The 14158-nt window shown below is 42.5% G+C and overlaps 1 protein-coding gene across 1 annotated transcript; it reads left to right on the forward strand.

Moving 5' to 3' along the window:
* Window positions 1-4535: 4535 nt before the first annotated feature.
* On the forward strand, window positions 4536-5942 carry LOC143926886 (olfactory receptor 1G1-like). Its single transcript, XM_077450925.1, has one exon. The coding sequence runs from the start codon at window positions 4936-4938 to the stop codon at window positions 5866-5868; it is 933 nt and encodes a 310-aa protein (XP_077307051.1). The 5' UTR covers window positions 4536-4935; the 3' UTR covers window positions 5869-5942.
* The last annotated feature ends 8216 nt before the right edge of the window (window positions 5943-14158 follow it).

Below are 14158 nucleotides of genomic sequence, written 5' to 3' on the forward strand. Positions count from 1 at the left end.
TACTGACCCTGTGGCCCTTGGGCAGTGCCTAAGTGCATAGTTGTCAACATTTCAAAAATATATTCAGGGACGCTATTTAGAGTAGCTGACATACCCTATGATCCTCTATACATCACAATAGTAATTACAAAATTAAATAAGTACTAATAATGGGGCAGAACAAATAGAAGGACTGCGAGATTTGCTTTAGTTGAACTAACAAAAGTGCCCATTCTACAGCTGATAACATTGAGGATATTCAGTATAATTTTAAAGAACAGTTTTTGTGGGTAAGAGGCATAGGGGAGGAGTATGGATGGTATAAAAGTGGGAAGTATGTGCAGGTGAGGGAGAGGAATGTGGAGGGTCTAACAGTGGGCACTATGTACATGAGAGGAGTGCAGAGGGTATGGCAGAAGGCACTATGTACAGGAGAGGAGTGTGAAGGGTATGACAGTGAGCAGTATGCACAGCAGAGGAGTGTAGAGGGTATGACATTGGGCACTATGTACAGGAGAGAAGTGTGGAGAGTAGGACAGTAAGCAGTAATTGCAGGAGAGGAGTGTGGAGGGAGGGTATGACGGTGGGCACTATGTATAGGAGAGGAGTATGGAGGGTATGACAGTGAGTATTATGTACAGGAGAGGAGCGTGGAGGGTATGACAGTGGGCACTATGTATAGGAGAGAAGTGTGGAGGGTATGACAGTGGGCACTATGTATAGGAGAGAAGTGTGGAGGGTATGACAGTGGGCACTATGTATAGGAGAGGAGTATGGAGGATATGACAGTGAGTAGTATGTACAGGAGAGGAGTGTGGAGGGTATGACAGTGGGCACTATGTATAGGAGAGAAGTGTTGGAGGTATGACAGTGGGCACTATGTATAGGATAAGAGTGTGGAGGGTATGACAGTGAGTAGTATGTACAGGAGAGGAGTGTGGAGGGTATGACGGTGGGCACTATGTATAGGAGAGAAGTGTTGGAGGTATGACAGTGGGCACTATGTATAGGAGAGGAGTGTGGAGGGTATGACAGTGGGCACTATGTACAGGAGAGAAGTGTATGACAGCGGGCACTATGTACAGGAGAGGAGTGTGTAGGATATGACAGCGGGCGTTATGTATAGGAGAGAAGTGTAGAGGGTATGACAGTGGGCACTATGTATAGGAGAGAAGTGTGGAGAGTATGACAGTGGGCACTATGTATAGGGGAGAAGTGTGGCGAGTATGACAGTGGGCACTATGTATAGGAGAGAAGTGTGGAGAGTATGACAGTGGGCACTATGTATAGGAGAGGAGGATGAAGTAATCTGGAAAGGAAAAATGTAAAGGTTTGTGGAAGGATGTTTAGGAACTGTGTAGTGCTTAAGTGGGCCAGCCATGGATTGAAATTACACCAATTAAGCAGAGACCAGCCATAGTGGATCTATGTATGGGCTAGCTGGTTTTACACAAGTCAACCTATTAACTGACTTGAGTACAACCAGCTTGTCAGGTTTTCCCCCAAAACAATCAGTGCTGCCAGCTATAGTTAGCAACACTAATCATTGTATTGACTGGCAGAACACAATAACACTGCGGGAGTGATTGCCCCATTCACAGGTCAGCAGGTGAGAGGGTGTGTGGGGACAGGCTGGGGAGAGATACTAGTCAGTCCCTGGGTAGGCACTGGTTAGTATCAGAGCCAGATACACACAGGTTACATACACCGCCATCATTAGAGCGAGAGCAATAATTCTAGCACTAGACCTCCTCTGTAACTCTAAACATGTAACCTGTAAAAAAATTAAAAGCATCACTTAGTAGACAACAAAAAATCGTGCTAACTTTAGTGGTTTTTTTTTATGAATGAAACAGTTTCTTTCCAACAAAAAACCTTTGAAAAATTGCTGCGCAAATATCGTGTAACATAAAAAGTTGCAAAGACCACCATTTTATTCCATAGGGTGTCTGCTAAAACAATATATAATGCTTGGGAGTTCTGAGTAATTTTCTAGCATAAAAAAATGATGATTTTTACATGTAGGAGAGAAGTCTCAGAATGGGCCTGGGTGGCAAGGGGTTAATTATCATAAGTAATATACAAATAATTATTATAAGCTCTGTGAGGTCATCCTCTCAGTCTGCTGCAGAGTGTTCCAGCTTGTATTTATACTGCCGCTCTGTATGTAGCTTCTGACAGGCTGCGCAAGTAGCCCCGTATCTCCGGAACCATGGATGATAGCAGCCCCATATTTTAACCACTGCTGGAGTGGATCTTTAGCTACCTACCCCCCAAATGTGGGGTCTCTGTGACTCCTGATCGCCGAGCTACAATCCTCAAAGTCGATCTTTTTTTTTTGTTGGGCAAATGGGTCTATCTTGAGAAAGGGGCCTGGAGCTGCAGCTCCAATAGCCCTTATGTTAATCCGGCCCTGGGTGTGGCCACCTACACTCTGACCCAGAAAGATCCCTCCGTACCTTCCATTGGAAATGTTCTGGAAGGGAGGCGGACTTGGGACTGGGGTGCAGGCAGCTTGTATGGAGAGCCCTGGACCAATCATTAAATTGCATTGGCAGGGGCAGGACTCGGATATAAGCTGGGGGTCACATTCTTCCGGGGGGTGGATGGGAGGAGCTGGAAGCGGAGAAGCAGCAGGAATGTAACGAACAGGAGCAGGATTAAAGGCCTGGGGGTTCAGAGACCCCAGCGCTGGATAGCAGGAACAGACTGGAAGGCCTAAGGGTTCAGATACCTCAGTGCTGGATAGTCACAACCACATCCATCATGTAATCTGCAGGAGTGGACCGGGCATCCCAGCCTGGGATGTTACCCGACCATGCGGAGGAAGAAATAGCTGCAAAGAGGACGGAGTAAACTGGGATCGACCTTCTGTGGAAATCATGGACTGTCGATGGGAGAGAGCAAAGGGAGTGCAACCCAGCAGTGCTTAACCCGTCAAGGACTTTCCTGGATTGCCGGAGTCAAGATAGGCAGGTGAGGCCTGGGGCTTCTAACATTCACATACCACAATGTCTTTCAGAGGAGCATTGGTCAGTTCACTATAGGAAAGGACATGGGACAGAAATAGGAAACAGAGTGTTAAAGGCAACACATATTCTCTAAGCGCTATGTAACATCCTTCAAGCAACTAGTAAAGAGTTTCTAAAGTTATCATGGACTGTCTGCTGTCTAATGGAATTTGTGCAGGGGTGGAACAGCGGAGCAAGTTAACAGAAAGGTATGAACACACCCAGCAGCTCCCAAGGGAGTAGTGCGCTGCACTAGTATCCATTAACAGCCGTCAAACATGTCACTGGGAGTGAGGGGGCAGCAATTATTGGGTTGGTGGAGACTGGTACCGGCCCTGTGGCATTGGTTCCTAAATGCTGCACACCTGGGGAGTGGTGTTCTGTAACCAACAGTTAAGTCTAAGGTTAACAGTATTAAAGTGGTTGTAAACCCCTACAAACCCTAGATTAAGGCTTACCTGTAGATCCAAGAAATATCTCCTAAATCTATACGGTTTAGGAGATATTTGCCCGAAGACAGGCACAGCGGCACGCAGGCGCACTGAGCGCGGCATTCTCAACGACGGAGCTGCCACGCGTGTCGGCTCCCGTGCGCATGCGCAGGAATGACGTCACCGCGGCTTCACCGAATGACAGCGGCGGAGCGGCGAGACCCCACCGAGAAGATGGATGCACCGGACTACAGGGGACAGCGGTGACTTTGCGGCTTCGTCGAATGACAGCGGCGGAGCAGCGAGACCCACCGAGAAGATGGATGCTCCGGACTACAGGGGACAGAGGTGACATCGCTGGCTCCTGTGTCAGGTAAGTTACACATAATGGGCTACTATGCGATGCATACTAGTCCATTATGCTTTGCCTTTGCAGGGAATGAAAGAGGAATTAAACTCATCAGGGTTTACTTCCTCTTTAACTAGCTTGGCCACGGGTTACATATAGTTAATTGTGCGGGTATGCTCACTTCTAAGTTTGGTAGATCTGCCTTAATGCTGATTTCACATGACCGTGGTTCCCTGCTTAGGTTTAGCAATTATCGAGGGTACATCCCCATTGGGCATCTTAAGCCCTGTTCACAACCATAACCAAAAAGTATTTTGTAAAATTCAACATTGTCTCTAACCACATCATGACTCTAGGACAGCTCCAAAATTTACTATAATTTAATTTCAACATCAATGAGGTTCACTAAGCTCTAAGTTCATCATACTACTAGATGGGCTCCCTGCTTTGTAACTTTCTCACCTCTTCCCACCCAAGAAAAGACCTCCTAACCCACCAAGCTACCATGATAATCACATTAAAATCCAAAATTTCACTAGGGAGGGAGGGGGGGTGTGACAACTGTCTTCGCTCATTGACCTCCTGGACAGAACTTCTAGGAGCCCCTGCTGCTCCTACACTTATGTCTCCTCCCTACCACCTGAACCAGGTAAAGCTACAGTTTTAGACTTAGCAATGAACTCTTTCCTGGGGACTATTTCTCACCCGAGTCATGTAGCCCCTCCAATGATTTCCTCCATGTCTGCGTTTAAATTCTAGATCATTTTCATGGAAGATGTCCATCTAACCTTCAGCTTTTTTTCTTCTGAGGTTTTCTGATGTTGATTACAACTGTGCTATTCTTCTCTCCACCATTCTGGATGTATACACACTCGTATGAACTGCAGACGTATTCTACTAAGTTCTATCGGAATCCTGTACTGAGGATTTCATCTCTTTCAGTCATGGTGTTAAGTTTCACAAATTGGGAACCTCCCGAAAATTGCATATTCTATGGAAAGATATGATATGTATTATATTAAGAATACTTTGAGTTGCTTCTTATCATTGTCACCAAAAGCAAAATAAAGGAATCTGTATACAGTATGTATCTGCACATTAAGAGTGGATGTCCACGTATGTGATTCTTCAGTAGAGGTGACAACAATATCCCTTGCTCTTTTTGATGGAAAAAGTAAATCTAACCTCTGATTTTATTCTACTGGGCTTCTCAGATCTTCAGTACAACCATGCTGCTTTCTTCTCCACCATTCTGGTTATATACGCCCTCACATGGACTGCTAATTTACTTTTACTAAGTTTGATTATACTTTCTGCACAGTTGCACACACCAATGTACTTTTTCCTAGGGAACTTGTCAGTAGTGGACATCTCTTTCTCTACAGTGACGGTTCCCAAGCTTCTTTCCACCATTCTTCATGGAGAAGCCTCCATCTCCTTCCTTGGCTGTTTCCTACAGATGTACTTCTTTGTGTTTCTTGGGGTCACCGAGATTTTTTTTTTGTCAGTCATGGCGTTTGATCGTTATTTGGCTATCTGTAACCCATTGCGCTACAAATCATTCATTAATAATACCGTTATGGTTATGCTGGCTAGTAGTTGCTGGGTGATTGGAACTCTGCATTCAGTTGTGCATGTTTATATTGTATCACAATTCACCTACTGTGAGGACAGACTGATCCCCCACTTCTTCTGTGACGAGACACCCCTCATCAAATTGTCCTGCTCCAGTACTTCGCTGGTTGAGCTACTAATATACACCGAAGGTTCTATTGCTATTATTATTACATTTCTTTTAATACTTATTTCTTATGTGCTCATTGCAAGGGCTATTTGGAAAATAAGGACCAGCAGTAGCCGAAGTAAAGCCTTTTCTTCCTGTTCTTCCCATCTCATGGTCATATCCTTGTTCTATTGTACCATCATTTTCATTTACTTCCGTCCTCCCTCAAACTACTCTTCCCAGTATGATCGCATTGTTAGCCTGGCTTACACCATCATTACACCTATGCTGAATCCTTTTATTTACAGCCTAAGGAACCAAGATGTGAAACAGGCTCTGAAGAAACTCATAGTGCAAAGATCTGCTCTCAGCTAAATAAATGAGCCTTTGGCTCATGCTTTGTGATATTGAAATGAGTTTGTGTGACAAGCTTAACGCCTACTCTTTGATTTGATCAGGACTAACCTTTCATTGATTCATTGAATGAATATATGTATAATATATATATATATATATATATATATATATATATATATATATCACTATATTGCCAAAAGTATTGGGACACTTGCCTTTACACGCACATGAACTTTAATGGCATCCCAGTCTTAGTACATTGGGTTCAATACTGAGTTGGCCCACCCTTTGCAGCTATAACAGCTTCAACTCTTCTGGGAAGGCTGTGCACAAGGTTTAGGGGTGTGTCTATGTCTATGTGCCAATGTTTGACCATTCTTCCAGAAGCACATTTGTCAGGTCAGGCACTAATGTTGGACAAGGAGGCCTGGCTCGCAGTCTCCATTCTAATTTATTCCAAAGGTGTTCTATCGAGTTGAGGTCCCTCCACCCCAAACTCGCCCATACATGTCTTTATGGACTTTGCTTTGTGCACTGGTGCGCAGCCATGTTGGAACAGGAAGGGGCCATCCCCAAACTGTTCCCACAAGGTTGGGAGCATGAAATTCTCCAAAATGTCTTGGTATGCTGACGCCTTAAGAGTTCCCTTCCCTGGAACTAAGGGGCCAAGCCCAACCCCTGAAAAACAACCCCACATCATAAACTCCCCTCCAATAAACTTTACACTTGGCACAATGCAGTCAGCCAAGTGCCGTTTTCCTGGCAACTGCCAAACTCAGACACGTTTATCAGATTGACAGACAGAGAATCATTATTTTTCACTCCAGAGAATACATCTCTACTGCTCTAGAGTCCAGTGGTGGTGTGCTTTACACCATTGCATCCAACACTTTGCATTGCACTTGGTGATGTAAGGCTTGGATGCAGCTGCTCGGCTATGGAAACCCATTCCATTAAGCTCTCTACGCACTGTTGTTGTGCTAATCTGAAGGCCATACAAAGTTTGGAGGTCTGTATCTATTGACTCTGCAGACAGTCGGTAACTTCTGCGCACTGTGCGCTTCAGCACACACTAATCTCGCTCTGTCATTTTACATGGCCTACTACTTCAGTTGACCGTGTAATATTTAGTAGTAAGGTAATTTCACAGCCATGGAGGTGATTGGAACACCTGAATACAATGATTTGGAGAGGTGTCCCAATATTTTTGGCAATATAGTGTGTGTACATACGTATACGTGTGTATAAACGTAAAATGAATGAATAATCCTGTGTAAATAACACGTCAGAAGGAAATTGAGATGAAGTCAAATCCACTGATATCATATATCATCTTCTAATGCCGCGTACACACAATCAGAATTTTGGTCAGGAAAAAGCTCTGATGGTTTTCCCGACGGAATTCGGATGGGATTTCGCTCAAGCTGTCTTGGATACACACGGTCACACCAAATTCCGACCGCCAAGAACACGGTGATGTACAACATGTACGATGGGACTAGAAAAAGGAAGTTCAATACCCAGTAGCCAATAGCTTCCATCTCGTAGTTGAATCTGAGCATGCGTGAGTTTTTGCGTGTCGGAATTGCATACACACAATCAGAATTTCTGATAGAAAGTTTTTCCATTGGAAAAATTGAGAACATGCTCTCAAATTTTTGCTGGCGGGAATTCGGCCAGCTAAATTCTGATGGAGCGTACACACGGTCGCATTTTCCGGTGAAAAAGCTCTCATTGGTCTTTTGCTGGCCGAAATTCCAATCGTGTGTACGTGGCATAATACTGCTTCCCTGCTTGCAATATAACACACTTGGCCCATTATTTATTATTCTATTTTTTTTTTTTGTTTTGGTAGAGTAGGGTCAAAAAAATATATATATAATAATTATAACTTTAAATGTATCAAAAAATGATTTTCTTTAGTTGACTGCCATCTGAATAATTGTTTGTGCTCCCCAGGACATTAAAAATCAATTAGAAACACATAAATAGTACCATTAACATGTCAACCCAAAAAACCAAGGTGTGGTAAAAATAAATCCCACAGACAAAACAGTCTATGAAATTACCACACCAGAATCTTACTTCAAATCCCTTAACTAAACTGCATACTATAGGTACAGTAAAATAAATTCTTGTAAAAAATGAAGTAATAGAATATGTTATTACTCCAAAAAAAAATATATATATATATATATATATATATATATAAAAAGTTCATACAAGGCACCTATCTGCATATGGGACTACCATTTGATGAATAGGGGTGAACATGTTATTCTATAATCCTAATCATTGCATGTATTCTGAAAATATCCAGAAAGGCCGCCAGGAAATAATTACATGTTCAAGGCTAAGTCCTCCTCAATATTTTATTTTTTTTATTTAATATTTATTTTATTTAGAGTAACTCAGTACAACTATTATAGCGTTTCCAGTTTGAGTAGTCTCGTAGGTACATAGACATATAAACATTTTGCAGTTTTACTTACAAAAAGTACCGTACATCATGTTGAGTTTATTTTTTTTAAAGAAATTTTTTATTTGGATTTACCACAGTACATCATTGTTCAGAAGAAATAGCATAACAGGCTAACATGTACCAAAACCAAATAGAATAAAGTACAGACTTAGGGGGTAGGGATAACTCCATCAAATATCGCTGTACGTTGGTGCTAAATATAACTATATAAACCTTATAAGGGCTCATAACTAGTAAATACAGTACCAAAGTTTCAGAAAAAGCGTAAGGAATGATGGCAGGCCCATTAGAAGGTGGGTGTAGACAGCTCTCTACAAGGGTGAGGGGGTTCACTACCCAGGTTGAGTTTAGAGTCAGGTAGCTTTAGTTTGCCCAAGGAATTGGTAAAGTTTGCCTTGTCTTACCAGGTAGGAAAGTTGACCATGAGTTGTTGGATTTCTGTCGGTGAGAAAGAGTATTCTATAAAGGCTCTCCAGCAGGTGAAGAAGAGCTTGGTGGTTCCTAAGTTCTGTAGCATAGCATCCAGCTTTTCCAGGTACGGGAGTGCTTTCAGATCTTTCTTCACCGTGGAGAGCGATGGACTGTATGTAGAGGTCCGGGACCGTAGGAGGACCTTCCTGGCTGTTAAAAGGCAGAGATGCATCCATGAGGTCAGGGATATTGGTTCCCCATTGTTCCAGAGGTTGGAAACAGTAGGAGAAGAGCAGCTAAACAGACAAATCAGCGGATCTTTAGGCAGTCTTGTGGATGTGATGCCGTAGATGTATTGAATTATATGGTCCCAATAATCCTGAATTGGTGTACAAGACCAAAAACAGTGTAGAAGTGTCAGCCTGCTAGCGTTGCACCAAGTACAGACTCCCAGAAGGGGATTGGCACAGTCCATCAGGTCTGGTATAAATGCCCTATGCACAATTTAGAACCATTGCTCATTGACTATGATCTTACGTATTATCTTGTATCCTTCCAGGATTTGTGTAGTAATGTTGATATTTTAAATAAACTATTTCAAACTAGGGCTGTTACTGATTAAAAATTTTGTGTTCGATTAATCGTTTTTTTTTTAATCGATTAATCGACTAGTTTTGATTAATTATAACGCACATACAGATCCAACTACTTTTAGATGATCTCCTTGCATTGCAACTCTGCATAAGTCAGTGGTAAATGTGGTATACACTATATACAATCACCTGACACTAGTTAGTTTCCACAATCCATGACTTAACTTCACAGTTCACACAAATGTTTTCAATTCAAACTGTAGCACTGACGTAAGAATTTTTTTTTCCACAGTAGCGTGACAATCCCTCCACCTCCGATCTAACTAATCACTCTCACCTCTTGGCATGGACCCCTGTGCAAACAGGTGGTCATGCATGCGGGTATCAAAAGGGTTAACACGGACCATAAACTCTCACAATCTCAAGTCATGGGTAGAAAAAAAAGATCAAAGTGCTCACCGTTTAAGTATAAGATTAAATTTTTGTGTTCAAACACAAACTACTCACATAAAGATGATAAAAACACAGTATGTAAAGCCGACAATCGTGTTAGTTCCATAGGGCAGCAGCGGGTGGCGTCATGCGTAGCTCCTCCCCCATACACGTTACGTTCAATCAGAAACTTCAACGTCACCAGACTCCTCCCCCCTTCCCTTCGTTAGCAGACGGAGGAACTTGGGGAAGGGGGGAGGATCTCCGGCGGAACTCCCTGAAGACCCGGGAAGTCGGCGGAGAGGTGAGTACCGGTCAAAAGAATTTTGATCGATCAAAGAAATTTTGATCGATCAAAAAAATTAACGATTAATCGAGGAATTAATCTTTAATTTTCACAGCCCTATTTCAAACATCTCAGAACTTTGCAAACATAACCTTGTAATTAAACAGCCATTATTTAAGAAGTTCGTTACATATGTTGGTAGGTGAACTTAGTGTAGCTTTTACTGAAGATTTATTTTATAGCATGTAACTCTATATAAATAGGTATACCCTAAAAGTAAAGCTTTACAGAGTATCTAGTCTGAGTATAACCTAGGTTTTATGAAAAGGGGATGAAGTAACTTTATTAGTATACAGATGGGAATACCAGTAGTTGTTTTGTAGAGTATGCTTAACCCCTTATCGCTGACCGTATGCACATATGTGGCCTAGGCTTAAAGGGGTCATAGGGGGATGATGCCTGCGGCTGCAGGCATCATCCCGGTACCGCCTTCTGGCGCTCTTACTGGGCTTCCCATCCCACTGGAAGACCCAAGTCACAATTCAGCACTTCTGCCGGCTAGAGTAAGACTGAAACAAAGCCGGAAATGGCTTCCTTCCAGTCTTCTATGTAAACACAAGGAAGCGATGTCACAATGTCACTTCTGGTTTAGTCGGCTGCCAATGGCGCTGATTAAAAAAAAATTACAGTATTCAGAATCGCAGTTTTTGGCGATCTTAATACTTTGAAGTACAAAGGAGGGATATGGGGTCTTTTAGACCCCTGATCCCTTTCCTCCATAAAGGGTACCTGTCACTGATTATTACTGTCACAAGGGATGTTTACATTAGTGACCACCTGTGTCATGGTGGAGACCTCATGTTCTCCCATATAGAGGGGTATAGCTCCCATGGTTCAGAGAAGCAGGATCTCCCAATATATGGATAGTGTAGGAGCCATTAATCATGGGGTACTTTGTGCGCAGTAAGTGGGCTTAAGCACCATATAGCAATATGGTGTGACCGAATCCCCATATTTTTTGATGTCTAGGTGTTTTAAAAAGCCTTGCTGGAGGTAAATGTTAGTTTTGCATGTGTGCACTGTAATATTTTTGTTCAGGGAATTTAATAAGACACATGGCCAATCACTAAAATTAGAAGAAAAGCGTTTTAACCTTAAACTGCGTAGAGGGTTCTTTACTGTAAAAGCAGTTAGTATGTGGAATTCTCTTCCACAAGAAGTGGTTTCAGTGGGGGGCATCGATAATTTAAAAAAATATTAGATAAGCACCTGAACGACAAGAACATACAGGGATATACAATGTAATACTGACATATAATCACACACATAGGTTGGACTTGATGGACTTGTGTGTTTTTTCAACCTTGCCTACTATGTATACTATGTAACTATGTAACTATATAAGCCTGATCCTCCTCTTCTCAGGTCCCTCGCTGGTGATCCTGGCTCCTCCCCCCTACTGAGTGACCCCCATAACACAAGATGTTTGGCTTCCATGCCAAAATTCACTAGTCTTCCCTCCTGCCATCTATTTGGCACTAACTCCACCCACTACATCATGGGTCTCCAACCTGCAGTTCTAGGGCCAGATGTGTCCCTTTGCTTGCCTTTATTCAGCCCTTGGGGCATCATTCAATCTACTGATACAAGGCACTATTCCTTCCAAAGATGGGGGAATATTCTTCCCACTGACCACCAATCCTATGGCATTGTTTACTCCCACTGGCCACAATCCGGTCTCCCTGAAGCTTGAAGGGCAGTAAACTGGCCCTTTGTTTCAAAAGTTTGGAGACCCCTGCACTACATCACTAAGGAAGATTTCCATTTAAGGGGGCCTATCACCCTCTTACATAATTCCCTCTACCACACTATAATGGGAACAGGGCCAAATTAGTGGCAGACTAGTTAACTGCACCTGCTAACATGCTAACATGCCATTCATAGAAGCCATGCTACAGCTTCTGTGATGGGAACATGATCTATCAATAGAGAATAACTGGATGATTGATAGCTCTCTCCCCCCAATTCATCGATCCCATTTCATTTATGGAAGCGATAGAACAGCTTCTGTAAATGAAGGAGATGGGAGGAAAGGCTAGGCATTGTAAGACTGTTTTGTGAGAGCCTGTGACAGCCCCTTAGTTGCATTATCCCCTTCTGCACCAGCAAATTATGGTGGCTGGGGTGGGGGGTACGGAAAAAGGAAGATTACTACTGAGAAAAGAGAAATCAGCACATGGGACACAGCCTACCAACTATAAGATATCTGACTGATGATCAGGGCTCTCTCTTTCCTTTATATAAGTGATCTGACTGATGATCAGGGCTCTCTCTCTCCTTTATATAAGTGATCTGACTGATGATCAGGGCTCTCTCTCTCCTTTATAAAACTAAAAGGGTCCTTGGTCTGGTGTGGATTTTAGAGGGAAAGCCATGCCAAAAAATGTCATGGGGTTCCCCCACAAAGTCCATGCCAGACCTTTACCCGAGTATGCAGTCCAGCAGGCAAGTAAAGGGGTGGGTGCCCACTCTCCTAAACCATACCAGGCCCCATGCCCTCAACATGGTGGGGGGTTGCTTTGGGGGGGATAAGGACAAAGGCCCCTTCTCCACAACCCTGGCTTGATGGTTTTGGGGGTGCGGGGGCTAACTTATCAGAATCTGGAAGCTCTCGTTAATAAGGGGACACCCAAATTTCGGCACACTATGTGAATGAGTATGGGGTATATAGCACTCCTACTCATTTACCCCAAAAAGTCAAAAGTAAATAAAAACACAAGACAGTTTTTGACAAGTCTTTTATTTAAAAAAAAAAAAAAAAAGTTCCCCTGATGTAAATAAATCAATCATGATGAATGCCAGCGGGCCATCCCGCAGCACTAAAAAAAAGACCCCACCCGACGAACATCACTGCTCCCATTTGCTGAATGACATGCTTTTCTCTGAGGCAGAGTCACCCGGTGACATCACCGGGTGACTCTCTGTGATGTCACATGTCACCCCTCAGAGACACCACCTGATGATGTCATAGGAGCAAAGGCACTCAGTGATGTCACTGGGTGACCCCACCCCCTATTACATCCCGCAAGGCCTTTGGAGACCTCATCCTATCACCCTGATCTCCTCTCCGCTCCCTTGTTTACTTAGCGGCGGGGGGAAGCAGCACTATCATTTGGCAAGTGTCAAACAACGGGAGGCCTTGTTCAGTGGGCAGCATTTTTTTTTAATGTGGGTTGGCGGGCGGCATTCATTTTTATTGATTTACATTGGGGGACTGATGAGCTGACTGATAATCAGGACTATTTCCTTTATACATGTGACTGGACTGATAACCAAGGGATTTTTTTGTGTGGGTTGGTGGGCGGGATTCATCGTGATTGGTGATGGATTTACATCAGGAGACTTTTTACATTTTTAATAAAGGATTTGTCTAAAACGTTCTTTTGTTCTTATTTACTTTCAACATTTTTTTGATGAATGAGTAGGGGTAAAATATTCCCCATACTCATTCACATGGGGGGGGGGGGGGCGCTGGGATTTGGGGAGCTCCTTGTTTTTGTAGTTTGTTGTTTTAGGGGAGGTGAAATCAAATAGTAATCCCCTACTTCCCAAAGGGCTATAATAACTGGGTGCCCCCTAGTGGTTATAAATTCTTATAAGGATCTTAGGGGAGGTGTATAGGTTGGCTTTAAGACTTTCGAGATTGTAATGCAATGCTGCACCTTTAGTCTGTCCTCTAGATACATTTGTTCTGATTCATTTTATAAATAAATGAATTTAGTTCAATTGGTTTTTGAACTTGTTTTGTTTATTAAAATTTGAATTTTTTGAATTCAGTCGGAAAATTTAAATTCTATTCAAATTTGAATCGAATTCCACTCCAAATCAAATTTACTCTATTCGAAATTAGAGTTTCGGAAAATGGTTATATTCTATTACATTCTATTCTATTTTTTTCCATTCTATTTTATTCTATTTTCTTTTCTATTATATTCTGTACTTTTATATTCAAATACAAATGTATTCAATTTGAAAAATTTGAAATTCAGAAGATGGTTATATTGTTATAATTTTTTTCTATTCTATTCTATTGTTTTTTTTCCA

The sequence above is a fragment of the Lithobates pipiens genome, unplaced genomic scaffold, assembly GCF_037356315.1.
Source record: "Lithobates pipiens isolate NorthernLeopardFrog02 unplaced genomic scaffold, aLitPip1_a1.2 Scaffold_23, whole genome shotgun sequence".
Lineage (NCBI taxonomy): Eukaryota > Metazoa > Chordata > Amphibia > Anura > Ranidae > Lithobates > Lithobates pipiens.